This window comes from Lygodium microphyllum, chromosome 13 (assembly GCF_053477565.2).
Source record: "Lygodium microphyllum isolate KBCC chromosome 13, Lygodium_microphyllum_v1.1.10, whole genome shotgun sequence".
NCBI lineage: Eukaryota > Viridiplantae > Streptophyta > Polypodiopsida > Schizaeales > Lygodiaceae > Lygodium > Lygodium microphyllum.
Window position 1 is genome coordinate 5,501,985 of NC_141147.1, and position 27,160 is coordinate 5,529,144.

Here is a 27,160-nt window from a genome sequence, read left to right on the forward strand (position 1 = left end):
CAGTGGTCAAAGATCAGAGGTGGAATGTTATAGGTGTGGAGAAAATGGTCATATCTCTCCGAATTGTCCAACCCCTAGAAGATCTGTGGATTACAAGCCCTTATATAGCGGATGCAAAGGAGAAGGCCACACTGCAAAGGACTGTCCAAGTCCAGCCCTTGTCAAGACCAATGCCACTGATAGCCAACAGAAGGCACAAGAGCCTGCCTCCAATTTGGTAGAGTTGAAAGTTATCGTTATCACGCTCGCCAAAAAGAAGGAACCAGTTTTCCAGGAAAAAAACAACTCCCCTGCCAAGACTGTGAAGTTCAACCTGCCAACAGAGGAACGACAAAGCAATACAGGACACAACAGTGCAGTACAAAGCACTGCAGTGCCACAGAGAGTCACAGAGGCAGTCCCAAAAATAGGACCAGAGGTCCAAAAGATAGATGATGTAGAAGCACCTCCAGAAATAGAAGAAGTGCCGATGCTGCCATTGTTAGAAGAAAAAGGAAAGATGAAAATGGGTGTAGCTCCGTTCTCCAGCGGGCTAGAGAAGCCCGTGGATCCTATCAAAGAATATGACTTGGTCAAAGACCTAGACACCTTTAAACCTAACTTAACATTCCGGCAGTTGCTGATGTTGTCTCCCAGCTGCCGAAAGAAATTCAAAAGCATCTTGACAAGAAGACGCGAACTAAGGATTGCTCCCCCAACAACAATAAAGTCCACCAGAGCCGCAGAACCTGTGAAGGAAGTAGATGTGGCTAACACCTTCCTAGATCCTAGAACCCCAGAGATTAGTGTATGGATTGAAGGATGCTTTATTTCAGATGCATTGATTGATGGAGGCTCATCAATAAACATAATGGCGGATATGGCAATGAAGGACTTAGGGTTGTAAGGAATTCAACCTACACAGTGGCTTATCAGATTAGTAGACCAAAGCAGAATTAAGCCATTGGACATCCTCCCATACGTAAAAACAACCCTTGCAGGAAGAGATTATTGGCTGACCTATCTAGTGGTCAAACCAAATTCTTATGGGACCTCATACCCTCTATTGTTGGGAAGACCTTGGCTTTTTGAAGCGAGAGCCAGGACGGACTGGTTCAAAGGAACCCTAACCCTAGACAGAGAACCCAACAAAGTGGTCTTAAAATTGTATGGATCGCAAAAAGGCAATGGATCCACATCCCTCGAAGTCCTAACTGACTCCTCCAACGAAGTAACAGATGGTACATCAGGAGACGAAGAGGTTGTTAAACAGATCTTTCCTAAGAAAACAGAGGTACAGTCCCTAACAGTGGGCACTGTAAGACAACTACCAAGGGAAGCAAAGTCCTTGTCCATGGAAGAATACCTCTTGCCTCAACTAGAATTGACTTCTGAAATCACCTCTGACAGTGAGAGAGAAGCATTGATGTATTATTCTCCCTGTTACATGTCAGTCGCAGAGACAGTTGCAAAGACAGTCACAGAGACAGTAATAAAGACAGAAGTAGAAGCAGAAGCAGATGCAGAGGCAGAAGATCTGTTTTTCCCCTACAGAGCCTCTACAGAAGCAGAGACAAAGCCTCCAGAGGAAGAGGATGAAAATTTTGAGGAAGAAAACGAAGCAGGTTATGAAAGTGCAGTTGAAGAAGATGCTTTGATAGTGGATGATCTTGTTGATGTCCCTACAAAGACCTCAGAGGCCGAAGATCTCAGGGTATTGGATGGAATGACCATGGTTCCATTTGTGTTAGCCAATGGACCACAAAGTATGCAAAATCTGCATAAGCAATGGATCAAAGGCATAAAAATTAAGTTTACCAGTGGCACTTGTCGCCCTGACTATTCAGTCCAGAGAAAAGATGATGATGATGCCCCTTGCCAACAAAAGCCAGAGCTATCAGCCTGGCTTCTAGAAGGTCCCTGCTATGTGATATTCCTGGACGCATCCTCTGAAGATGAATCCCTAAGTCCAAAAGAAATTACCACTCACACAGAAGCAAACAAAGCTCTAATACCCTTCTAGCAACCTCAACAGACAAATGTGTCATCTGTTCAAAAGGAAGACACTGGTTCTAATGGAATATCAGACGAGGATACTACTTCCTTGAAAGAGTCAAACCTCTATTCAGAAGCAATCCATATGACATTTATCCGCGAAGTGGAAGGTGAAAGGCAAGTGACGTTCTTAGATACTGACGGTATTGAACGTCACCTAAAAGTGGGTCTCAATCTTCCAGAAGAAGAACTAGTGGTCCTGCGAGACTTATTAAAGGAGAACTTAGATGTATTTGCTTGGTCATATAAAGATCTAAAGGGGATTGATCCCACAATATGCCAACATCACATTGACCTAGAGCCTGATGCCAAACCTGTAGGACAAAGACAAAAGCATATGAATCCTAATTATTCTGCTCTGGTGAAGGCTGAATTATTGAAGCTTCTTGAAGCCGAGTTTATTTATCCCGTGGCTAACAGTGAATGGGTTTCGCCCATTGTGGTAGTATCCAAGAATAACGGGAAACTTCGAATATGCGTGGACTTTCGAAAACTGAACTCAAAGACGAAGAGCAATCATTTCCCTATCCCTTTTACAAACCAACTATTGGACACAGTGGCAGGCTATGAGTTATATTCCCTCTTGGATAGATTCAATGGATATAACCAAGTCCAAATCGCAAAAGAGGACCAATCCAAAATAACCTTCACCACAAAATAGGGGACCTATGCCTATAGAGTAATGCCATTTGGGCTCTGTAATGCTCCTGCCACCTTCCAACGAGTAATGATGGCTGCCTTCTAGAATCATTTGCATAATTTCATTGAGGTGTATCTTGATGACTTTTGAGTCTATAGTTTGATCCGTGAGCACTAGGGACACCTAGAGCAATGTTTTGACAGATGCTGAGAATATGAGATTTCTCTCAACCCCGACAAATGTGTCTTTGGTGTTTCATCGGGAGTTCTTTTGGGCCATATTGTCTCTACACAAGGGATTGCAACAGACCCAGCAAAGATTGAGAAGATTGCCGCCTTGGCAGCATCAACAAACCTCAAGCAATTGCGAGGATTTCTTGGCCATGTGGGCTATTACAGAAGATTTATTGCACACTTTGCAACCAAGGTAACCCCTCTACACAAGCTCCTAAGGAAAGATGCAGATTTCCTTTGGATTGATGACTGTGAAGAAGCCTTTAATACCCTAAAACAGTGCCTTATCTAAGCACCTATCTTATAGCCTCCTGATTGGACAAAGGAGTTCCATGTGCACACAGATGCATCAGTCGAAGGGCTAGGTGCTGTCCTATATCAAAAGGGCTCCTCTAAATTAGATCAACCAATATATTATGCAAGCCAAAAGGTCACTGATAGGGAACGGAACTACACAGTGACAGAGCTTGAATGCTTGGCAATGGTATTTGCACTAAAGAAGTTTAGAAACTATCTACTGTCAATGCATTTCAAGTTCTATGTGGATCATGAAGCCCTGTCCTTTCAGATGAACAAAGCAGATGTTAAAGGACGACTGATGAGATGGTTGCTCCTATTCCAGGAGTTCGATTTTGAAGTGGTCACTAAGCTTGGCCGTTTCCATGTCCTAACCGATCATCTATCACGGATCCCTCAAACTGCAGAAGAGGAATAGGATGATCCACACCTTTCTGATGCTTCCTTGTTTCTAATTGAAACAGTTACTCCTTGGTATGCAGACATAGCCAACCTCCTAGCAACTCAACAGTATCCTCCTGGCATCTCAAGCCGTGAGAAAAAGAAACTTTTGTTAGAATTAGCCTCCTACACCTTGCTAGGCGGTGCACTGTACATGAGAGGCAAAGATGAAGAACTGCAAAGATGTGTTGCAAGGATAAAATCGGCATAGTATTGAAAGCATGCCATGACGAACCATGTGGTGGACACTTCGCAGGAGAAGCGATAGCCAGGAAGGCTCTGTTAGCAGGATACTGGTGGCCGACCCTCCACAAGGATGCATATGACTACTGCAAAAGATGTGATGCTTGTCAGCGAATAGGGAAACCCACCAAAATAAGAGCCATGCCACTGCAACCCATTCTTCCCCTAAAGCCATTCGAGAAGTGGGGGATTGATTTTTGGGTCCCATTGATCCACCCACCAGACAGAAGCAGAACAGATACATCTTAGTATGTACGGATTATATCATAAAGTGGTGTGAAGCTAAAGCCCTGAAGCGGGACGATGGTAACAACATAGCTCTGTTCATTTACGAAAATATTATCATCCATTTTGGCAGTCCCCTCGAGCTGGTAAGTGATAGAGATACTAATTTCCTAAACAAAATCATGGAGGAGCTGACGGAACTGTATAAGATCCGCCATCGCAAGTCCACTCCTTACTACCCCAGAGCCAACGGCCAAGTTGAAGTCACCAATCACATCCTTTACTCGATCCTAACAAGAACGATTACCGCACATCGTCGCAACTGGCACGATCAACTTACAGAGGCCCTCTGGACATTCAGAACCTCCCATAAGGCAGCTACAGGACAGACCCCTTTCAAGTTAGTGTATGGTATAGAAGCCGTCTTCCCTGTTGAACTGGAATTGCCCTCTTTGCGAGTAGCAGTTAAACAACGCTTGGGAGATAATGAGTCACTGCAATGCCGCCTCCTCCACTTGGAATGCTTGGATGAGATACGGCAGATGGCCCTACAGTGTATAGAGACCACTCAAGCGCGACGCAAGGCCTATCATGATAGTTTAATCAAGCACAAGGAGTTTAAAAAAGGTGATATTGTCCTAGCCTATGATTTGAGATTTGCAAGTTTCCTGGCAAGCTTCAACAACGGTGGATGGGCCCGTACCAGGTACTTTCTGTCAATCCTAATGGCTCTGTTCAGGTGCAGACCGTTGATGCCTCTGATGATCCTTTCCTGATCAATGGCTATCGTCTGAAGAAGTACTTTCCTCCTTAAGGATCTTGACAATCACAGTCGACCTACCCTCTGCCTTTTGGGCATCGCACTGTCATTCTCGTCGTGCTTCTGATGGCCCTTATGATTCTTCTCATGAGGCAGTCTTGTTTTGTTAGCCCCTCACAGTTACCTCTCAACCCGACCTTGTTCTCTTCTTGTCTGATCCAACAACGGTGGTGAGGTTGGTCCTGACACATGGTATTTCTACCATTCTCTTTCTTCATGAAAAAAAAAAAAGAAATAATAATAATAATAATAAACAAAAAAACAAACAAAACTGTTATGGGAGAAAAGGAAGGAATTCCCTGTCATAACAGGCCTCGTTCCAAGAAAAGATTGAAACACCCTTGGGCGGGAAGCTGACTGTGGAAAAGATGGTAACACCCCGCAGTTCAGGATAGCTGACTCATCAGCAGCGAACCTTTTCAGCAAGTAATTTAAAGCCACCTCCTTTGGTACGCTGTCTCTGCAATATCAGTCCATCTGCCCTTCTTAACAGACGACTTTTTTTACAAATCATTAAAGTATGAGACTTGTTGGCTGCCTCCCTGGGTACGCCTCGTCTTCAAGATCCTAATGATAACAATAGCCGACATGATCTTCATCACCAACCCCTTGAGTGATGTGAGCTTTCATCCTAACAGGATGGGAACGTGAAGCGTGAGACAGAGGGTGGGGTGAGTGACCAGTCTTTCCCTTCAAATCAAATGAGAGGTGAGATGTGTGAACGAAGTGTTGCACGCACGGATTGGGCCTCTCAATGCACAATGCACGATCTATCTTGTGCATTGCACCATAAGGCTCCCTAGCCTTCCTTCTTGCACTGTATGCCGGCACAGGGCGGGATGCATAGTTGCACCATCAAAAGCGCACAAGGCATACAACCTCTGCACAAGTAATAGTGAGGATTACATCAATGGGTTTCAAGAATGGGCTACCCTCTGTATCTTTCAATAGAACATAAGACAGAGGGTGGGCAGAGTGGGACTGGTGTTTCTTCAATTAAGTATTGAGAGGTGAGGATTGAGGGACCTTACGATCATTGGAGTCAGGTACGTTCTCGTTTCCCTCTACACCCACGGGATGGGTATCTGCCATCAGCACAGGACATGTCACTCTGTTCTGTACACTGCACTGCAAGGCTCCCAAGCCTTCCTGCTTACACCTATGCCAAATGGATTGGACGCTCTAGTGCACCATCAATTGTGCACCCTAGCATACTCTCTCTGCACCATTCCCTTGTCGATTCCTAAACCGGATGTGAGCTCTGAATTTCATCATTATTTCCTCGAGTGATGTTAGTAATGGGACGAGTGACTGTTCTTTCATTCCATTTGAGTGATCGTGAGTTAAGTGCAATATCCCTCGTCATCGACGAATTTCCTACAATTCCTTCGACCAGCTACCTCCCTGGGTGCTGCTGCGTGGTCCCTGCTACGAAAAACGTGTGCTATGAAAATACCTTGGTACCTCCTGCAGGCCGACAATGATACAAGACACAACCTCGATAATCGACATTACTCCTCGGCAATATAGGCCAAGTTTTTCTAACTCTACACATTCTGTTTCTCCGTGACGGTCATGTCTTAAGTGTGGGGACATTCGTGGTTGGTCTGATGTGTGGTACTAGGTCCTTGATGTCCGGATTACCCTTCCTGTTAAGGTCTTAATTATGGGGATGTATCTCTACGCATCACTTCTGCATATCATCATGGAAATACATCTATCCACCTCCAAATGCGGAAATTCAATTTTTATGCTCTAATGGGGTCCCTTTCCCACTTCTCCGTTCTATTTCACCCTATCCCCGGAGCTGTTCCTTGACCATTTGCCTTTATCCTTTGTTTTGCAATTTTTCCATGTCAACGCACCCTACGTTCATCGAGACTCACATCCAACCTTACAACCCTGTTCGTCCCTTTGAACTGTCCATTTTTTCTTTTCACCAACCCCTGTTCGGACAGACGGTTCTAAAGTTATTAATTTTTCAAGTAATTCCTGTAAATTGGACGGTTTTCCATGTGAACGCATCTTTATTGCTTCGGAACACTGATCTGATGTGCCAGCCCTTCCCTACCCATTCTCCCTGACATTTTTCCTTTTTATTCCCTGTCATTCCGATGCACCGTTCATCTGTTATTATTTTTTGCGGGTTTTCGGACTCTTTTCGTGCTTATTTTTCACATTTTACAATGTGAACATGCCATATTTTCATCGGAATTCCAGTTTAATTTGACAACCTGTCCCGCCAGCCTTTCCCCCACTATTTCCTTTTTCCTTCCCTCTCTTCCGACTATTGAATTTTTGCCCCGGAACCCGTGTTGCATTTTTTTATCATCTTCTCCTCGTCTCTCAGCATATTTTTCCTTTTTACAGTTTTTTTATCCGACATGCGGTTTGGTTTTTATTAATTTTTCTTCCTTTTTGCTGTGTGGCCGCGTTCCTCTGTCTCACGTGAACACGCCTGTTATTGGTTTTCCGTGCCTTGGGATGTCCCCATGGCCTCTGTGACTTGCATATCGCCATCCCTACCCCGTCTGATCTCGCCGATGCAAGTTTTTTTACTTTTGCCCCGCGCATGCGCGCGAGACGAGGGTGCGCTCATTGTTAATAACCTTCACACATTCATTAAAACAAAAAAAACAAAAAACAAATACACAAACACAACACAAATAAAAATAAAATAAAAAATAAAAAACAATCCTACTAAAACATACAATTTTTAAAAAAATATACATAAATAAAAAACAACAAAAAAACCAAACAAAAACAAAAACCAATCCACACTAACAAAGAAAAAAAAACCAAAAAAAATACACATACACACAAAAACAATTTTTAAAAAATTAAAAACAACAATCCTAATATAACAAAAAATTTAAAACAAACACAAATCATTTAAAAAAACCACCCGAACACAAAAACAAAAACAAAAGTACAAAGAAAAAAAAAAAACAAATGGACAAAAAAATAAAAATTTAAAAAAAACTACGTACCTGTTAGTTCCTCTCGCGTACCTCCTTCTCCTCCCTCCACTCCCGTCATAGGTCGCCGTCCTCCTCCTCCTCCTTTCCTTGTCAACAGCCCTCCCGCCATTGGCCCATTCGGCGCCCAGATGCCCCGACATCCGCCCACGTGACCTGCTGTCCCAGCCGTCGTCATTGACTCCATCGTCGTCACCGCCATTGTCGTCGTCGTCGTTGTCGTGTCGACGTCCTCCTCCGTGGCCTCCTCCACATGGCCTCCTCCCCTCACATCGCCCCCTTCTTCCCTCGCCACGACCTATTCTCTCCCTTCTCCCGCGCTGCCACACCACCCGCCTGGGTTCACGCCGCCACGCCACCGTCGCTCCTTTTCTCTCCCTCCTCCCCCGCCACCACAGGTCGCCGTTTTCCCCCTCTTCCTCCTGGTTAGCTTCTTTGGTTAATTAACTTTATTAATTTTCTCAATCAACTTACTTAACTTTCTTAATCGCCCTAACTTAATCAACTTACTCCCCCTAACTTAATCAACTTAATTAACTTACCTAACTTACTCAACCTAATTCACCTAATTAACTTAATTCACTTAATCCATCTAAATAACCTACCTGCCTTAATTAAATTTCATTACCCTCCTAACCTAATTTACTTAACTTGATTTCCTTAACTCACCTAATTCACTACCCTCCTCTAACCGCAGTTTCCTCCCGTGTTAGCCTCCATTCCTGCCCCTTCTCCCCTCTGCCTCCACTATTCCCACAGAGCACGGCTGCGCATATGGGTTTGGCCAACCGGTGTTCACACGCGAGGACGCCCGTTTGGACTTGTCCGTGCCATGGTGTATTGCAATCCGCCGTTCACACGCAGTCATTATCAGTTGTTCACACGCAGCTGGATATTTCTTTTGATTTTTCACAAACCCGCTAAAAATATTTTTTAAAATACCTAAAAACACATACAAACATTAAAAAATTCATAAACATTCAATTAAAAGACAAAAAATTTCATTATTGAATTAGGTAATTTTCAGGTTCATCTTATTGATTATAATACAGAAAATTAATGGAAAAATTTTAATAATATTCAGAATCCTTTTAAAATTCACTAAAAATTGAGAAAAATTCATTAAAAATCCTTAAAAATCAGAATTAAATTCAAAAAATCACAAAAAATTCCATTAATACAATTTACTGCTTTTTGAATATTTCAAAATAAAAATATACCTAATAATAATAATAATAATCAAAATAAATAAACAAATAAAATACAAAATCAAAACACACTTATATTACAATAAAAATTTTATAATAACAATTTCACCCAAACACTAATCAATAGTAATTGTACCACATGTGATCCCTCTAATATTACTTTGATATTTATTTATTTTAACAAAAAACAAAAAATAAAAACGCTAAGGTACTTTATTTTTTCCAATTAATGGTTTTTTATTTTTTTATTGGATTTCTTGCATTTGGGACTACTCAATGCGCCCTCAGTCTCTTGCATACACATCTCTACCGGGTATCTATTTGTTGTGCTTTATTTATTTTGGTCATCCCTTAACCACAATTAATTGTTAAAATGAACTTTATTCACCCACTTTTTCATGCACGCTCACACTATACACATTTTTCTTATAACTTAAAATCAACCTGCCATTCACTTTGCACGCGCTATGTAGACTTCAGATGCACTTTAATTTTTAACAAAAATGAACCAACCATCACACAAAAAAAACACACGCTGGCAAAAAAGCGCTCCACATGACTATTAATTTCTAATTAATAAATTTACATTTCGAGACCTCAGTCTGGGTATCGAAGTCCAGGTTTCGTTAAAGCATCGTTTCACCTTAATAAATTGTAATTAAAATTTTAAGAAAGAACTGTCATTTTCTTATTAAGGTTTACAACCTAATAAAATTTCAAGTATTATTAATAATTTATTAAAATGAACCCTTCACTAAAATCATTTCCATCACTACATTTTTTTTCATTTTTCAATAAACACGCTTCGTGGGATAGGCACGTATAGTCCTCTTAGTTGATATTGTTTATCAAAGTTTCGATTATGTCATGATTAGGTTTAACAAAGGCAGAACCCTATACCACTAGCTTATGATTTCGCTACTTCCGTCAAAACCAAGGTCCTTGGAAGACTTCTCCCAATGAGTGAAGTGTGGGTAGGCACCTAGCACCCCGGTGCAGGGATCCAGGTAGTACTAGACTCTCGCCCGCTAAAAACCGTCGATCCCGGCGAGTTTCCTCAAAGGGATGCCATATCCCAAGGTTGGGCGTCGGCTCAAAGGTGGTGTCCTGTCGCACTCAAGCAAACACTGCCTCCCGACAGCATTCGCTTGCTTGAGCGAGACGATGCCATCATTGGTACAAGTACGAGCTTGCGCACAAGATTGCAAAGGAAGGATATCGTCATATCCCTACCCGCGGAGGATAGGATCACGCATATAATGCTCCCAAGTACCTCGGAATCGCCTCGCCGAGGAATGCTCCCACAAGGCGATACCCCGGGACCACATTCCTCGAGTGCGGACGAGTGCTCACCCAGTTGGGTAAACACACCCCGCCTATCTCCCCACCAAGGAAGTAGCGCAGCTTCATCCTCTAAGGTACACCCTTGGGACAAAAGGTCGCAAGTTTCACTTATAATACCCGAAATGTGCATGTCGCATTTATCGGTCAATGCAGGACAAGAAAGTAGGATGTGTGCATAAGAGGTTCCTGCTTCGCGAGAGTTGCATAGAGGGCAGGTTTGCTGACGAGAATATCAATAGCTATCCGTTATCTTCACCCCGCCAACCCGTGCTAAGCACTAAAATCTTTCCTCAGAAGCCTTAACGTTCTCCGGTAGGTTTTTGAGGAATTATGGTTTGCTTATGTAATACGATTACGGGTGCGGTTTGTAGTTTTTTTCTTTTTTGTCTGATACAGAGTCTTGGGTCACTGCTTGTTACATAGCATGAAGCTTTCGGTCGTATATGTATAGAGGTCATGCCGAATTTTTTCTAGGATGTGGGTTGTTTGGGGTGGTCAATTGGTTAGTTACGTCTGTGTGTGTGCTTATTTTGATCAATTTCTTTTTATATCTATTTTTTTGTTTTGGAGGCATTCTCTGTGATTGTCTGTGTTTGTGGTGTGTGTTTTTCATCTGAATGGCACCTCAAGCTCCTCCTTCTGTTCAGTATGTCCCATTGATCAGTATGGATTATTCTTCCCTACTGACTTTTAAGCCTATCGCGAAAGCAGGCCTTGCAACTTTCGTGGCTGCTTCACTCCCTTTGATTCCAGATGATCCATCCCTATGTGATGAGTTTCTTGCGTCCTACAATAAGAAATCGAGTTTGGTTCGTGGTACTTCCATGGTATTGACATCTAGAGGGTTAGGGAAGGCTTTGTCTCTTCCCTACAAAGGAGAACCCTTTGTTACAGCCTGACAGTTTTTCTCCAATGACAAGATTCTCAAGTTGTTATAGAAGCAGACCAAAGAGATTCTGGATGTCAAGAAAGCGATTAACACTTCAGGAGTATCTTTTTCCATGATCACTGATCCTCTTTGGAAGTTAGTCTGCCAATTTCTCCAAGACACGTTCATGCCTGTCAAAACACCATCTCACTATTTGTCCAAGGAGCTCTTCACAACTTCTAGGATGGTGTTAAAAGGGATTGCCATTGATTGGAGTACTTACTTGCTTACGAAGATGAACCAACATTTTGTCAAAGTGACCAGAGAAAATGTTACAAATGTCACTTATGGTTCCTATTTATATGCTTTCTTGACATATTCAGGCCTTAAGAAGGGTGTGCTATCCCCTCCTCCATCTGATCCAGTACCTCCCCCTCCACCTTCATAGGATTCAGAACCCATTGATATAGAGGATCTTGAATTTTCCTCCTCCATTGGTCATTCACCGGAAGCGGTTGAAGCGTGTAGCAGAGAAAACTCCCCCAGCCATTCCTTCAGTAACAATTCTTGCTACCTCTCAAAGTGACCTCCCTGCCTACCTCACATATAACAATTTATTCAGGGCACATCAAGAGGATTCTTTGGAAATATCAGTTCCTTCGCTGAACAGTTTAGTGTCAGGAGATGCCATTCCTTTCCTTTGTAACGACATCCAGAGCTCTATTGAATTCTCAATGACAGCTTGTGTTCAACAGTTATATGCTTCTTTCTATGAAGAATTGATGCAATCCAAAGACCAGATGCATAAGGCAACCACAGAGTTAGCCTCTGCTAAAGACACTCTTACCGATCTGTTTTAGTAGATGGAGCAGCAGACACAAATGAATGAGACCCAAAGAGACGAAATATCTTCTTTGAAGATTCCGTTAGCAGAAGCTCAGTCAAAGGTCACTAGAGTTTCGGAAGAGAAAAAGAAAATGTCCAAAGAAGCTCAAGAGTTTCAGACTCTTTTAGATACGAAACTGTCAGCTTTGCAGACTGCTCATAATACATTGGAATCCGAAGCTTCCTAGATTAAGCAGTTGCAGGACCAACTGGCACAATCACGGTCTATTCCTCCAAGCCCCAATGTTCCCCTGATTCCTTCTATATCTCAGCAAGACTTGGCAGTTCTCCAGAGACAGGCCACATTATGTCCGTTGTTTCAAGATAAAGAGGAAAGATTGCAGTACCAGATGGATTTATTATGGTCTACATTTGAGTACTTTCAGGACTATGTTTCTCCGGACCATTCCTTTTTTGTCCACTATCAGTTATTGCAGAAGTTGGTCTTCTATATGAAGCTTTCAACGATGGATATCCCTCTTCCAGAGGATGATTGGAGTGGGGCTTGGTCTCCTGATTTGCTGACAGAGGTTGTCCGTATGGTCATTGAAGATTCTGTGACGACGGATACCATGTTATTGTCTTACATGTATCTACGAGGTGATCTGTTGATTTCACATGATGTAGATCTAGCTTGGTATGTGGGGGATGTGGTTTTGCAAGTTGTCTTATATATCAACTATTTGGAGTTGAGTATAGATAACATGTTCCAGTGTTATTCTTCTAAAGTGGCTACTTGCCCTGACGCTTCATGGCATTCAATGATTGATTCTATAGTCCTGAACCAACGTCAGAATACAGCTTTTACTTATGTGCAGAGCACTAACCAACTGAGGGTGGATCTCCTAGCTTATCTTTCCAAGAACCATCCATTTGATTCATCCTTCTTTGATGTCTACCATAGACGATCTAGTTTAGGTCCCTCTGTTCCTAGCTTATTGTACTATCAACAAATGCCCCATCGCTATGATGCTTATCTTTTCCTTTATAAATCCAACTCAGCAGCTATCTTACCTCTCCTTTTCCAACCTCAGGGTTTTCCTCAAATTCCCATCTTTACTTATTGTTCTTTCATTGAAGATCGAGTCTTTTTCCTTTCTCCGCCATATCCTTCTTCATCTATCCATATATCTTCTACTTTTCCTGCTTATCAATTGACACCTTTCCTAACTGATTTGCTTAAATTTTCAGCCACTCCTTCTTTAGCTTATTCCTCATTTTATGATTTTACCTACCCATCTCTTTATCCTCTTTTACTTCCATCTCCTGCCACTTCTATTTCTCAACCCCCTCAGTTGGTTAGTGGGTACGAAGGATTTGATCAGTAGATTCCGAGAAAAAGAGGATGGAGCTCGATTGATTCTCTCACAGGACCACAGATTAATTGGCCATTAATTCCAGGGGACTAGACAACTACTAGTCAAGCATACCAAAATTACCTCCATTTTTCTCACAAATATTCACAATCTCTCAATCCTTCAATGGGATTGATAGCCCATTTTGCTTGATACTTAGCATATATGCATAGGCATTCCCATAACGATCAAAAGGCCATTCCAAAGCTTTGTATAAATGTCAATGTAAACATTGATTCCCAACAGTTGGATATCCTATATTTTCATGTCCTATCTCTACCTAGCAGATACCTTGTTTTGCTAGAAATGATGTGCTACCCTTCAGTTCTTTCAAAATCCTCCCAAGACATTTGTAGATAAGTCATTCTCCATGGATCGTTTTCGAAATCACCAAGCCTTCAAAAGGAATTACTTTCATTGATGCCTTTGCAATGTATTTTGAATGATTATTAATTATATATATCTCTCTTTTTGGGAGGTGTTATTCAGATGGTTGTGTTTAGTATTTGTGTGTGTGTTGTAATAATTTATATGTAATGAGTTCGTACTGGTTGAATAATTTTTTCGAGAGCTCTTTTCAACTATTGATAGTGATGGTGGATAGAAAGCCTACGATGGAAAGCTGAAGAACCTCTTATATCATTTACAAATTTGTTATGACTTTCTATTGTTTATCAGATGTGTTAATGAATACGAAGTTTTCCTTTAGAAGTATTCTTTTCTAGATATACAGGTGATAAGTTGGGATCGTGGTGGAGTGATTGTTCAAGATACTACAGAAGATTAAATTGAGCTCTTTAGTGAACTTATATTCTTCTTTTCCTTAGGTCGCGAGGACGCTTCCTTTCTAAGTGTGGCAATATGTTGAGAGTGAAAAATGACTAAAATTTTGACTGATTTTTGTTGCTTTTGAGGTCTGAATAATTAATTTTTTATAGATTTAGAGTGATGTATGATTGTTAATGAAAGTGTTTGAGAGTGTTTTGGATAATATTAATTATGTTTTGAAAGTTCATGATGATTCTTAGTGGAAATATGAAGCTTTGTGATGTTCTAATAGGTTCTGTTCAGCATCTGATTAGTTCTGATACCTTCTGTATAGCTTCTGTTTTATTTTGATTTTCTTCTATATGAAGCATGGATTGATGATCGATGAAGATTGAAATATTTTGGAAGCTTATTGAATAGTTTTTTATGGTTTGAAATGGTTTTAGTATGATTTATGAGGATTTGATGATCTTCTGATGACCTTCTGTAGAGCCTCTGTATCTATTTTGTATCTGCTCTGTTCCTGTTCTGTTCTATTCTATAGATCTTCTATAAGTGTTTTGCAGAATGTATGTGCGACTTTGGAAAAGCTTTCTAACTTTTGGAAAGGATGAATCTAAGTTCAAAAGAGCTAAAACAAATGGAAGAAGCAGCTGCTGAAGACTGAAGAGAAGACTGAAGTGACAATAACAGTAGTCAGCTATGAAGAAACACTGTAGTGTCTCTGGTGCCTCTTCACATCAGACATACCTCTTGGGAGGTGCATCCACGACCTAAGAAGGATTATTAAGAGTCATTATTAAGTATTGTAGTGAGGAGATGATGTACTATTGATAGAGAGAGAGAGAGAGAGAGAGCCAAAGATAGTCAATTCTATCAAAACAATGCATCTTTCTATGAGAGCTTGAGAGAGAAAACTATGAAGACATTGAATATGAATACTATGTGATTGATTTCCATTCAAAAATGGTGTATTCTTTTATGTTCCTTGTTCTATTGAAGGATTCTATGAAGATGTTCAAGATTATGGTTGATTCTATCAAATCCGTGGAAGTTATCTACTATAATGTTACGTGAAGAATTGTTGTTTTCTTTGTTTTGATCATCAAAAGAATGAAAAAAAAGCTTGTTAATGTTACAAGATAGATTTTCTTGTAGTAAAATTCATTTTTCCTTGGTGTTCCTCTTGGGGCTCCAGTTATCCAATATACACTGATACATAATGCAGTGTGACAATCTCCCTTGGCTCCTTTGTAGATTTTTATTGGACATTTGACCTATCAAAACCAAAACAAAAGAAATAATGTGACCTTTCTTTTCTGGGCTATTCTAGAGCTAGATATATTGGCCTAAAATTTTGTAATTCATTAGCTTTTGGCTTAACCTTTAAGTTATTGAACACTCACTCAATGTTCTACTGGTACACTATTCTCTATTTATCAGTGTACCCTCACAATACTGTATATCTATAAATCTACGTAGAGGGATGAGGCATGGGACCTACAGAAAATTCATTGCAGGACTGCTTTGCACTTGTGGAACGAGAGGAGACTTGAGCGCAATCTCTATAGCATCTTGTCATGCATCAGTTAAAATCTCATTGTTTATTCTACTTGGATTCCTTACCCCTGTGTCTCTTGTGTTTCTTTGCACTCTTGACTGCTGTTCTCTATGTTTCTCTTTCCAAATTGAAGTGCTTCTATGTGGATTTGTGGACCAGGAATCATCATGGATATGCTGATATATTGTCATGAACCACATTTTCTCAAACCGAGCAGTTATCTTTCATGTACTTCATGCACAGGGACCCAATGCAGCTCAAAGTAGTTGTGGTGCATTGATTCAAGTTTCAGAATGAGGAGCCTTTCCATATAAGGTCTGTCAGTATGTTATCTTTTGGATTTGTCATCAACAAAAGTTTTTGGATCGCCTGTTTTCAGGCGTACTCTAACAAGTATTTCCAAAGTCATGAGAAAATTGTCAAATCATCTGATTAGCCAAAATAGAAGGCAAAGATATTAGGCATTTAGTGTTGGATCATTTCCCACAACTTTTTTTCACCGGAACAAGTCAGAACTGCATTACACAGTTTACTACCGGCCATGCTATGCCACGCACATTGATGATTTAGGTATCCAAAATGCACTTCTTTAGCCAAGGATATATTGTGTAAATTATGTTAACAGCCACGTTGAAAAAGTATGCTGAAACGGCTAAGACTATCGAAAACAGTCACAGACAAGGATTTTCTACTGTTATAAACCTTCAGTGCTTCATCAATCCTACACAAAAAGAAATTGAATAGTTATATGATATTTTGAAGATGAGTAAGAACATACAAAATCAACATCCAAACCATATAAACCATCATCCTCTTCCTGTATCCTTGGATTAAACATCTTGAAGGGCTTTCTCGTCTTCTCTTTATTAGCCTTTCCATATCTGAAATTGGTCAAGATCTTATCGTGTCCTGTACAACTGCATACATGAGACTGGTTTCTATATTGACAGCAGAACCCCAGAGCCTCAAAACTGTCCTGTATACACCCCGCCCCAAACAGAAAGTTAAAATAAATAAAAGGATAAAAAATAATAAGTATGATCAGCTTTGTTTCCACAGTACAATGATATGAACTTGACATAGAAAATACAAGAACTGCACTGATCAACAGGCCGAAATGCAGATGATATTGAGCCATGTGTCTTTAAAAGCCACAGTATGATTCATGATATTTAGTTCGACATTCTTGTTAATGTCATGATTTGCATACTAACTTTGGCCTTGCATTCACAATTTCTACTATTATAGTTACTAAGCCTCAAAGACAGGAAAGTTCGAAGCCGTATAATAAGTTACACCTTTTTTTCTTTGTACAGCTTCTACACCAAATTGGACATTGAGATTGATGTGAGCATGTGCTAATACAGCTCAAAGGTTGAAGAGCATATTGCATGTGAAGCATCTGGGAAACTAGTTCAAATACTGTAAGTACTAAAAACATGTACTTGAACTTTAACAACTGAAAACAAATTACCATGTGCAAGAGTGCAAAGAGAAAGAGGAGCATGCCTTTTTTGAAAGTTAACAGCTCTAATTGTTCTAAAGTTTCATACACTATAAATGATGGTGAATGATTAGAAATCTGTAATGGGCTGACTCAAAAACTGTTGACACTTTGGCAAATGGGATTAGATACTTGAGCTTCAAATAAATCTCCTTTAAAGTTTGGATCATGCCCACATCCGGGTGTATCCCTTGGCAGATGATCTATCAGGTTGTGTGGACTAACCAAAACGCCTCTCTCATCAATTTACAGAGCTACTAAACCACCTTAATTTCAAATAATTCTACAGTGATATTTAGATATGAAATTGGAGAAGTTACATCGACATCTTGAAAAGGCCCATTTTTTCTCAATTAGAAGTTAACATACTTGTCTTTCTTTCTACTCCAGGCAGCCACTGTCTATCATTCTATAGGTACTAAATTATAATCAGTAATCTATGACTAGCTCCACCCAGTGGGTAAGATAAGATATAGCAGATCAAACATGGGGCCAGGATTCTCATGACTACTATTGTGCCCAACTGCAAGCTTTGTACTCTCTCCACAGCTGTACAATATCACAGCTGGATTGGAGCTAGAGGTAGCCCATGGATGATAAGGGAGGGAAGTGCAGCTCAATACCCCACTAAAGGAACCAGAGGACTGTGATGAAATCTTTAGCTCTGCACTTCTATCAGCCTCTCTCGATGCCTTGTAGCTTGATAATGATGAGAAGTTCAAGGCATCTCTAATCGAGGTAGACTATGACTTGACTGAGCAAACCAAAACTATATGTAACCAGTAATGATACCTCTCCCTGATTTCATAGTATATGGGGCACATATAATCCTCCTTTGACTCTAACTCTCCATGGCAAAGATGCAAATCCTGTCCTTCTTAACCACCCATTCCACTATGCCTGCCTCAATCTCAAGAGTGTGGAATGATGCTCCAATGTAGCCCATAGCAATCCTCATAGCCCATATGTATATAATCATCTCATTAAGATAAGTCAAAAGTATGGTACAATAACCCTCAGCAGATTAAGGATGAGGAGGTTGAGCCATAGGCTTAGAGTGGACCTTATAGAAGACAATGAAAAGGCTGCAAATATAAGTGCACAACAAAAAGACAAAAGCTATGGTGGGGGGAAAGAGAGAGAAAGGCCAAAATGGCCTATGAGACCATAACTAATACAACTGGTATCATCATCTCTCATCGGAAAAGAAAACAGAATTATGTCTAGGTCTACATGATAAATTGAAATGGAAAATGAAAAATATGGAAAACTGAAAAACTGAAAAGAGTATAGAGTATCTCCCTCTCAGTGTATGGAATCCACCAAGACTTTGCAAGCTACCTCCGACTCAGTCATCGTGGTAATCTTTGTCTGTAACGAGCAATCGTGACGTGAATGTGTCGCATATAAGCATGCCTACATTGCCAAGCAAGTACCCTAGGGCGTCGTGCTCTGCATAACGTTGCAGCTCTATCTACTATGATGCCACCTTATGTCCCTCGATGGCACCTATCAATAGGAGATGTGGTGTCTAAGGTGGCAGTAGCTGGGGGGTTAGCTACATTGAAAAGGTCTGTAATTGCTCTCTGGGGGGGTGGATGTGACCGAGGTTTCCTCTGATCTCATAGCAATGCTGCTCTGCACCGTTGGAGCTCCAATAAGAAAAGGCCCAGGTTTGGGAATGGCAATGTCCCAAAAAGCTGTCATCTAATGCTATGACTAACTAAATAGAAAATAAACACTAAACAATACATTGCTAATGAGAACAAAATGATGTCTAGGCCAAATACAATGTGGTATTGCTCAAGATGCACTCTCATCCCAAGATATCTCTCATGGGTCTATCTAGCATAGAGAGGCTGAAGCAATGAGATAGGGTCCCATGGTGATGGTATAGTATCCTCCATATCTACACATGATGCCTCTTGTGAGGGCGTGGACCAACTCAGCGTGGGCAACAGGCTCTATATCTCTCTGTGGCTATGTCTAGGGTGGTCCCCCATGGTGGGGCCATCAGTCAACAGACCGATGAGAGCTTTGTAGTGGAGGGAGTAGTCAATGCTCTATAGAACTCTATGAGTGCACACTAGTGCGTGGCTCTCTGCCTTTACAGTTGGGTCCATGAGAGAGAGAGAGAGAGAGAGAGAGAAAGAAAGTTATATTAATGTCTACAAAAGGCCAAATCGACCTATGAGACTAAAAAGCTACATCTGAAAAGTTAGAGAATTTCCCAAGTCCCAAAATAGCTGACATCTGATGCTATGATTAACTAAATGGAAAATAAACTGTAAACAAGACACAATTGATGAGTACAAAATGATGTCTAAACCAGATACAATGTGGAATTGCTCAAGAGGCACTCTCATCCTAAGATATCTCTCATTGGTCTATCTAGCATAGAGAGGCTGAAGCAGCAAGGTAGGGTCCCCAAATGACAGTGTAGTATCCTCTATATCTGCAGATGACGCCTCCATCGAGGGCATGGACTAGCTATGTGTGGGCCACGGACTCTACATCTCTATGGCCGTGACTAGGATGGTCCCCCGTGGTGGAGCCATCAGTGGTCCAATGGGGGCTCTATAGTGGAGGGAGTAGTCGATGCTCAATAGAACTCATGTCGTTGTGTGTCTCTACTTCTAGGTCCATACGAGGTGCTCTCTGTGGCAGCATAACTCCAATAAAAAGAGCCCAAGACATCTCTGATACAAAAAATCCATCACCCTAGATAGTAACCCGAATCCCTCTCTGAACAAGCAATGGAAGCACCCTCGAATTTCATAGTACACCGGGCATCTACATAAATAGTACTCCTCTATCTCTGGCTAGAGCTGATAGAGCTAGCAAATCCTATCCTCCTATGACTTGGGGACCCCAATCGCTAATGATGTCATCTAGGAGTCCATGTAATCTGAAAATGCATTTGAGAAAGAGTCTAGCGGTAGCTACATCCGTGATGGTCTTGGTGGTAGGGATGAAATGTGCCATTTTTATGAACCTATCAACCACAACAAGAATAGTCTTATTTGTCTGATTTCGGAAGATTTGTTATGAAATCCATGGATAGAGAAGTCCAAGGTCGCACAAAAATATGCAAGGGTTGCAACAACTCTTGGGGTTCTTGTCCTCTTATTAAGGCAATTTAGGGCGATGTGTCCAGGGTTTCCACAATATAGGCATAGATAATTCTCTCTTCGTCTTTGCTTTTCTTGTGGGATCAAGGGCCAGAATTTGGTATTATCTATTTGCATTGGTTCGGGCTTGGTTTCTTCTCTCATTGGGTCTCTGATTGGGGCTAGGTTCCATTGGCAAGGCCTTAATTCTTCTCCCTTTTCTTGCTTCCTCTCGAACAATCTATTATCACACTGGATGGATTGCATGATATAATCATTGAGTGTTTTTGCCTCAAGCATAGTTAGCACGAGGTCCTTGATGTCATCTCGAAGATCCCATCTAAATTGGTTGATAAAATACTCCTCATACCAAGTGAGATCAAAGATTAATACCCTAAATTTAAATGTATAAGCAACATATGTATTAGCTAAAGCAACTCATGGACCTTCACATGAAGGAGGGCACTTCTATTTAATCTCACTTAAATGAGTTTCATTGCATTATCAATCATTTGTCTTCGCAGAGGGGATTTAATTCAAGGGCACTCTTCTTCTCCTATTCCTCTTAGTTACACTGTCTGAATCATGGGATACCTTTCGTACTGCTATGTGTGCTAATATACCTACTGATGGGTTACAATTGCAGGATATAGAGGGTGTACTCTTGATTGAAGATCTTAACAAAAAGAATGTCAATGCTTCTCGCATCTCTCATGCTTTGACAATTAGAGGCAATAATGGTAGGAGTAATAACATGGCAGGGCGATTACCTTGTCATAGCTTCTAATGTTTTGTTTTTACTACTCAATCAGTGTCTGCATCTCCAAATGTGGAAGTGAACTCACAAAGAAATACCTCATAATTATGAAGTATTGGCATATTCTTTTCCAAGATTAGGGCAAACCATCATAAAGCTTGACCACAAAGCAAAGTCTCAATGAATCCCACCTTGGAAGCATCATCTCGATACATATTCGGTTACATGCAGATATAGAGCTTTACTTGTTGCACGAATCCCCTAAACTTCGAACGGTCACCATTGAACTTTCCTACCATGCTAATCTTGGGTTCTCTTATCGGGGGTTAAAAAACACGCAAAATCATCTGATCACTTCCTCTATTATTCGGCAAGACTTGAATCTCTTGAAGCGCAGGGCCTAGATGCATAGGGTATTCTATTTGAAGTTATACTTGTCATTCATTCAAGTCTTGAATTTGTTGTTGGAGGTTTTGAAGGGGGGCCACAATTCTTTCAAGGGTCACCTCCATGGTACTCAGTAGAGCTAGAAAGCAGTATTGTCAAACTACTGTAATGGGAGAGCAAGGGGGCACTAGATTGTGCTCAAGAGACTAGACTAGATGCAAGATTTGTTACAATAATTCTGATTTCAAGATAATCCCACATAGGAGCACAAGCTACAATGATAACTTAACAAGATACGGAAAATCCCACAACCCGAGACCGTAGGTGTAGACAACAAGACTCACTAGGATATGAAGGATCCCACAACCTGGGACTATAGGTATAGATACAATATATCAAAATTACAAGATCTTCCTCACGGGGATGAATAAGATACAAGACAGTACTAGACAAGATCTCATACTACGAGATTACAAGATGACAAGACAACAAGAGTATAATGGAAGACAAGATAAGACTAGATACCATGACTAGACAAGCACTAGTGCTGGAACTTGAAGTTACTTACTTGGAGGTCTCGACTCCTTAAGCTCCCAAGACTGGCATTAGCAAGACTGAGGAGCTCTACAGCAAGCCCCTCCTTTTATAGGTATTGAGGGGCGGCTAAATATCTTCTAGAATATTCCATGATAACATTATCGATGATGCAAGCGATGACATGGCATATCTTGTAGAAGGTGCTACGATGATATGGCAAGGATAGGTTCGCATGGTTGACTCGAGGATGTCCTGTTAAGGGTGCGTTCGTATGGGATGTGAATTCATATGGCATGAGCAAGAATTAATCCGTACACTTTATCATGGTATGTTCGTGACACTATGTAGGAAAGTCATTGACTGGACAAGAGCCTCTATCACTATGGGTGGTGCTCCCATCTCTGCTCTTATAAGCTCATATGGTATAGAGGGTTTACTCCCAATAATCCATGAATCATCAATACTAGGGGTCTCTCCATTTGTTTCCACCCACATATATCTTCTCCCCCGGGTAGTGGCTGATCCTATGTGGCTCTCCTCATGTGGTAGAGGCACAATCCCCATATGGGAAACCCCATATAGAAGTGTTAGTGTGACCAAAGTGTCATCTTGAGATTATGCGAATGCGTATTGGCTCTCCATCGACCCTAGAGCTACATAGCCTCGTTTCAATCTATCCTCTATTGCTCTTCTCAAAGTAAATCTCGGCCCTAAAAATGTAATCCCCAAGTAAACATATCTCTAGACCACCTCCACTATCTCCCCTCCATATGGGAAATGGGGTACTAATCGCCAAATCCACTGGGAGGAAGTGTTAAACACCATAATGTCAGTTTTTCCAACGTTCACTCCGAGATCCCTATCTTGATAAAAGGCTTGTAGTGTATCTAGGCGGTGCTGCAATCCCTCCTGTGTGCTAGAGATGAGGACCCTGTCATTGGCATATAGTAATATGGATATCAATGCCCCTCCCCCCCACCCCCCCCCCCCCCCCGGCCAGCTCCCTCCCCTCCAAGTCCATCAATGTAGTCTGATATCTCATCAATATAAAGGCCGAATAGAGTAGGTAAGAGCGGGCATCCCTGTTTCACTCCAATGATGCTAGCAATCTCCTTGCCATGCCAATAGGGAAAAGGAGGAGAAGGGTTGGAGGAATGGGCCAAGCCATCTAGACCATGTAGGGATCGATTAGGCACGAAGATCGAGCCAGACTGTCGTACGCACAATGAGAGACAGAGAGAGAGAGAGAGCAAGAGCAAGCAGTGCAAAGTGTGAGCACGTTTTTGGTACAATGACGAGTGTGTACCACATTAGATTCTATATATATATATATATATATATATATATATATATATATGGAAGTACAATGTGCTAAGGATGTGTTCATACCCGTGTACATATAAAAGACACAATGGCCCTTTATTCCCAACAACCTCCTATCTAAAGACAATATGCCTTAAGAGGAGAAAAGAATCAGCTAAGTCTAGGTATATACAAAGCTAAAATAAATATATCTATCCAACTCCCATTATCTGTCGGCAATGAGCAAACCGCTCTGCTCGAAGACCCTCCGTGAGAGGGTCTGCAGGATTATCATATGTATGCACTTTGACAAGCTCAATGCTCTCGCTATCAAGTACATCTCTAATGAAGTGGTACTTCACCTGTATGTGCTTTGTCTTTGCATGAAAGACAAGATTCCGTGCTAGCATGATAGCGCCCTAACTATCACAATGAAGAACAGGTAACTCTGTAATGCGAAGCTCTCCCACCAGACATGAAAGCCATAAAGCCTCCTTGCATGCCTCAGTGGCAGCCACATACTCTGCCTCTGTAGTAGATAATAAAGCACACTTTTGTAGCCTGGAGATCCAAGAGACTGCTCCTCCTGTGAAAGTAAACACATACCCAGAAGTAGACTTCCTACAGTCCGCATGACCAGCATAGTCTGCATCCGTAATGCCAACAACAGATGCCTTCTGCTTTCCAAAGCAGATGCACAACTCCTTTGTGCCTTTGAGGTATCTCATAATACCTTTCATTGCAACCCAATGTTTCTTGCCACGGATTGCCATATATCTGCTAACCACTCCCACTGCAAAGGCAATGTCAGGACATATAGCAACCATAGCATACATCAAACTGCCAACAGCTGAAGCATATGGTATCTTGGCCATTTCAGCCTTCTCATCATCAGATGTAGGGCTGTCCTCTGCACTAAGTCTCACATATGGAGACAATGAAACCCCAATTGTTTTCCCCCCCTCCATATTGAAACACTGCAAAACTTTGGAGATATACTCCTACTGAGATAGATAGAGTAAGCCTTTCAATCTTTCTCTTAGTATTCGCATGCCAAGAATGTGATTTGCATCACCAAGATCCTTCATGTCAAAGCTGCCATGAAGACTTTGCTTCAATGAGTCCAAGGCATGAGTATCCCTGCTAGCAATCAGCATGTCATCAATATACAAAACCAAGATAATCAAGCTGCCATCTGTTGCCTTCTTGGTGTACAAGCAGTGATCCACTTGACTTCTATGATGATGTATCAAACTTATAATATCATTCTCTTGGTGCTTGTTTTAGCCCATACAAACTCCTTTTGAGTTTACATACCATTTTTTCCTTCCCTTGTTCAACAAACCCTTCAGGCTACTACATATGAATGTCTTCATGTAGATCACCATGTAAAAACGCAATCTTTACATCCATCTGTATGAGCTCCATATCCTCAATTGCAACCCAACCCAAAATGGTTCTCAATGTAGTCATCTTGACTACAGGAGAGAATATCTCATCAAAGTCAATTTCATGCTCCTGCTTATACCCTTTTGCACCCAATCTTGCTTTGTACTTTGGTGAGGAACCACAAGTGACCTTCATCTTGTAAACCCATTTGTATGGAAGGGTTTTCTACCCTTTAGGCAACTGCACCAAGTCCCAAGTGCCATTTTTTTCAAGAGATTCCATCTCTAACAGCATGGCTTTATACCATTTCTTGCTGTCCTGTCTATCCATTGCTTCCTTGAACCAACACAGTTCACCACAGTCTGTCAACATGACATAATCAGCCACATTAATTGCACCACGAACAAACCTGAAACAAACCTGTCAGGTTGTCTAGTAGCCCTAGACGATCTCCTAACCCAATGGTCATTGTTTGCAGGCTGTTCCTGCAAATTTCCATTTTCAGCATGCTATCCTGGCATTTCAGCCTGCAAGTCAGCATAAACAGCTTGCTGTCCTGGCTGTTCCTGCACATCTAATGGCTCATTTTCATGGGCAATAGCTGGCTGATCATTTCCAGCATCGTTTCCTGCATTTACAAGTTCATTTACAGCAGGTATTTGCTGCTGTACAGCAAGCACATTTTGCTGTCCAAAAGGTATTTCTTCCCAGAATATAACCTTACGGACCTCCTCAGTCTTTTCAGGCTATTTGTGCAAGCGATTTTCCTGGAAGATAATGTCATTGCTGCGTACTACTTTCCTTTTCTCGGAATCCCACAATTTATACCCCATTTCACCCTTGTCACCATATCCTAGGAAAATGTATTTATAGGACTTTGGCTCAAGTTTGCTGTGTTTTTCTTTACGAATGTGCAAAAAAGCCTCACAGCCAAACACTTTCAGATGAGCATATGAAGGTGGCTTGGCCGACCACGCTTCTTGGGGAACTTCCCCCCCCCCCCTCCCCCCAAGGACCTGTTTGGTGACCAATTAATTAAGTGAAGGGCTGTCATAACAGCTTCTGCCCAAAAACCATGGGGTAATGCAACATGAGATAGCATCGTATGGACCTTATCCTGTATGGTCCGATTCATACACTCTACAACTCCATTTTGGGGCGGATTATGAGGGGCAATGAGCTCCCTCTTTATCCCTTTACTGTCACAAAATGCTTGAAAGGCCTTGGACACATATTCCCCACCATTGTCAGAGCGAAGACACTTAAGTGTCTTATCTGTCTGATTTTCAGCCAATACCAAGAATTTTTTAAACTTATCAAGCACTTCATCCTTGCTATGAATGGGATAAACCCATACTTTCCATGTAGCATCATTGACAAAGGTAACAAAAGATTTATTTTCCCCTAAAGATAATCCTGGCATTTGACATATATCCGAATGTACTAACTCTAGAGGAGAAGATTTCAAAGAAAGAGACTTTTTATGTGACGTCTATGCATCTTTGCTATAAATGCAATGATCACAATGCTCAAAATCAGCATAACGAAAACAAGGCAAGTAACCCAAACGAGAAAGCACTTTCATTCATGTTTGACTCATGTGTCCCAATCGGCCATGCCACAAAGAAACGCTTGGCTGTTCGGTCACAGCAACAACATGGTCACGTACACTAGATACATGAAGTGGATACAAAGTATCACTCTTGCAACCTCTAGCAATAACCCTAGATCCCTTACAGATCTTCCATTTTCCATCACCAAAGGTGGTATGAAAACCATCATCATCTAGCTGCCCTGTGCTAATCAAGCTCTTCTTGAGCTGAGATACATGCCGTATATGCTGAAATGTAAAGACAGAGTCATGCTGAAGCTGTAACTGCACACTGTCAATACCTGCAATCTCACATGCATAGTTGTTCCCAAGATGGACAACACCATGTCGACCCCCTGTATAGGCAGAGAACCACTCACGATGAGGGGTGACATAAAAGGAAGCACTTGAATCGAGAATCCAGGTATGCATGTCATCATCTGTATCTGCAAGGAAAGCATGTGCACCAAAGTGTGAAGAGACAAAGAGTACGTCACTTCCACTGTCACTGTCATGAGTGACTACATTCACCTCTTCAATTTTTACACTGCTCTTCTTAGGCTAACTGTCCTTCTTCTCTTCCTTGCTATCATCTGTCTTCTTGCCTTTTCCTTTCTCTTTCTTCCATTTGTGGCAGTCACGTTTAAAGTGACCCTTCTTGCCACAATGATGGCATTCAACAT

At 41.3% G+C, this 27,160-nt stretch overlaps 1 protein-coding gene across 4 annotated transcripts in view; it reads right to left on the reverse strand.

Moving 5' to 3' along the window:
- Positions 1-27,160, reverse strand: part of DEG2 (DEGP protease 2) — a 143,957-nt gene that overhangs the window by 99,854 nt on the left and 16,943 nt on the right. For 3 of the 4 annotated variants that reach the window (XR_015692822.1, XM_087690719.1, XM_087690718.1), the window contains exon 2: positions 16,679-16,876. Coding sequence is in view for 3 of the 4 variants with exons in the window: in XM_087690719.1 (XP_087546845.1) it covers positions 16,679-16,876 (198 nt within the window). In the remaining variant the exon portion in view is untranslated. Of the gene's footprint in view, positions 1-16,678; positions 16,877-17,198; positions 19,608-27,160 lie in introns of those variants that run through there. The other variant, XM_087690720.1, reaches the window with a different exon arrangement.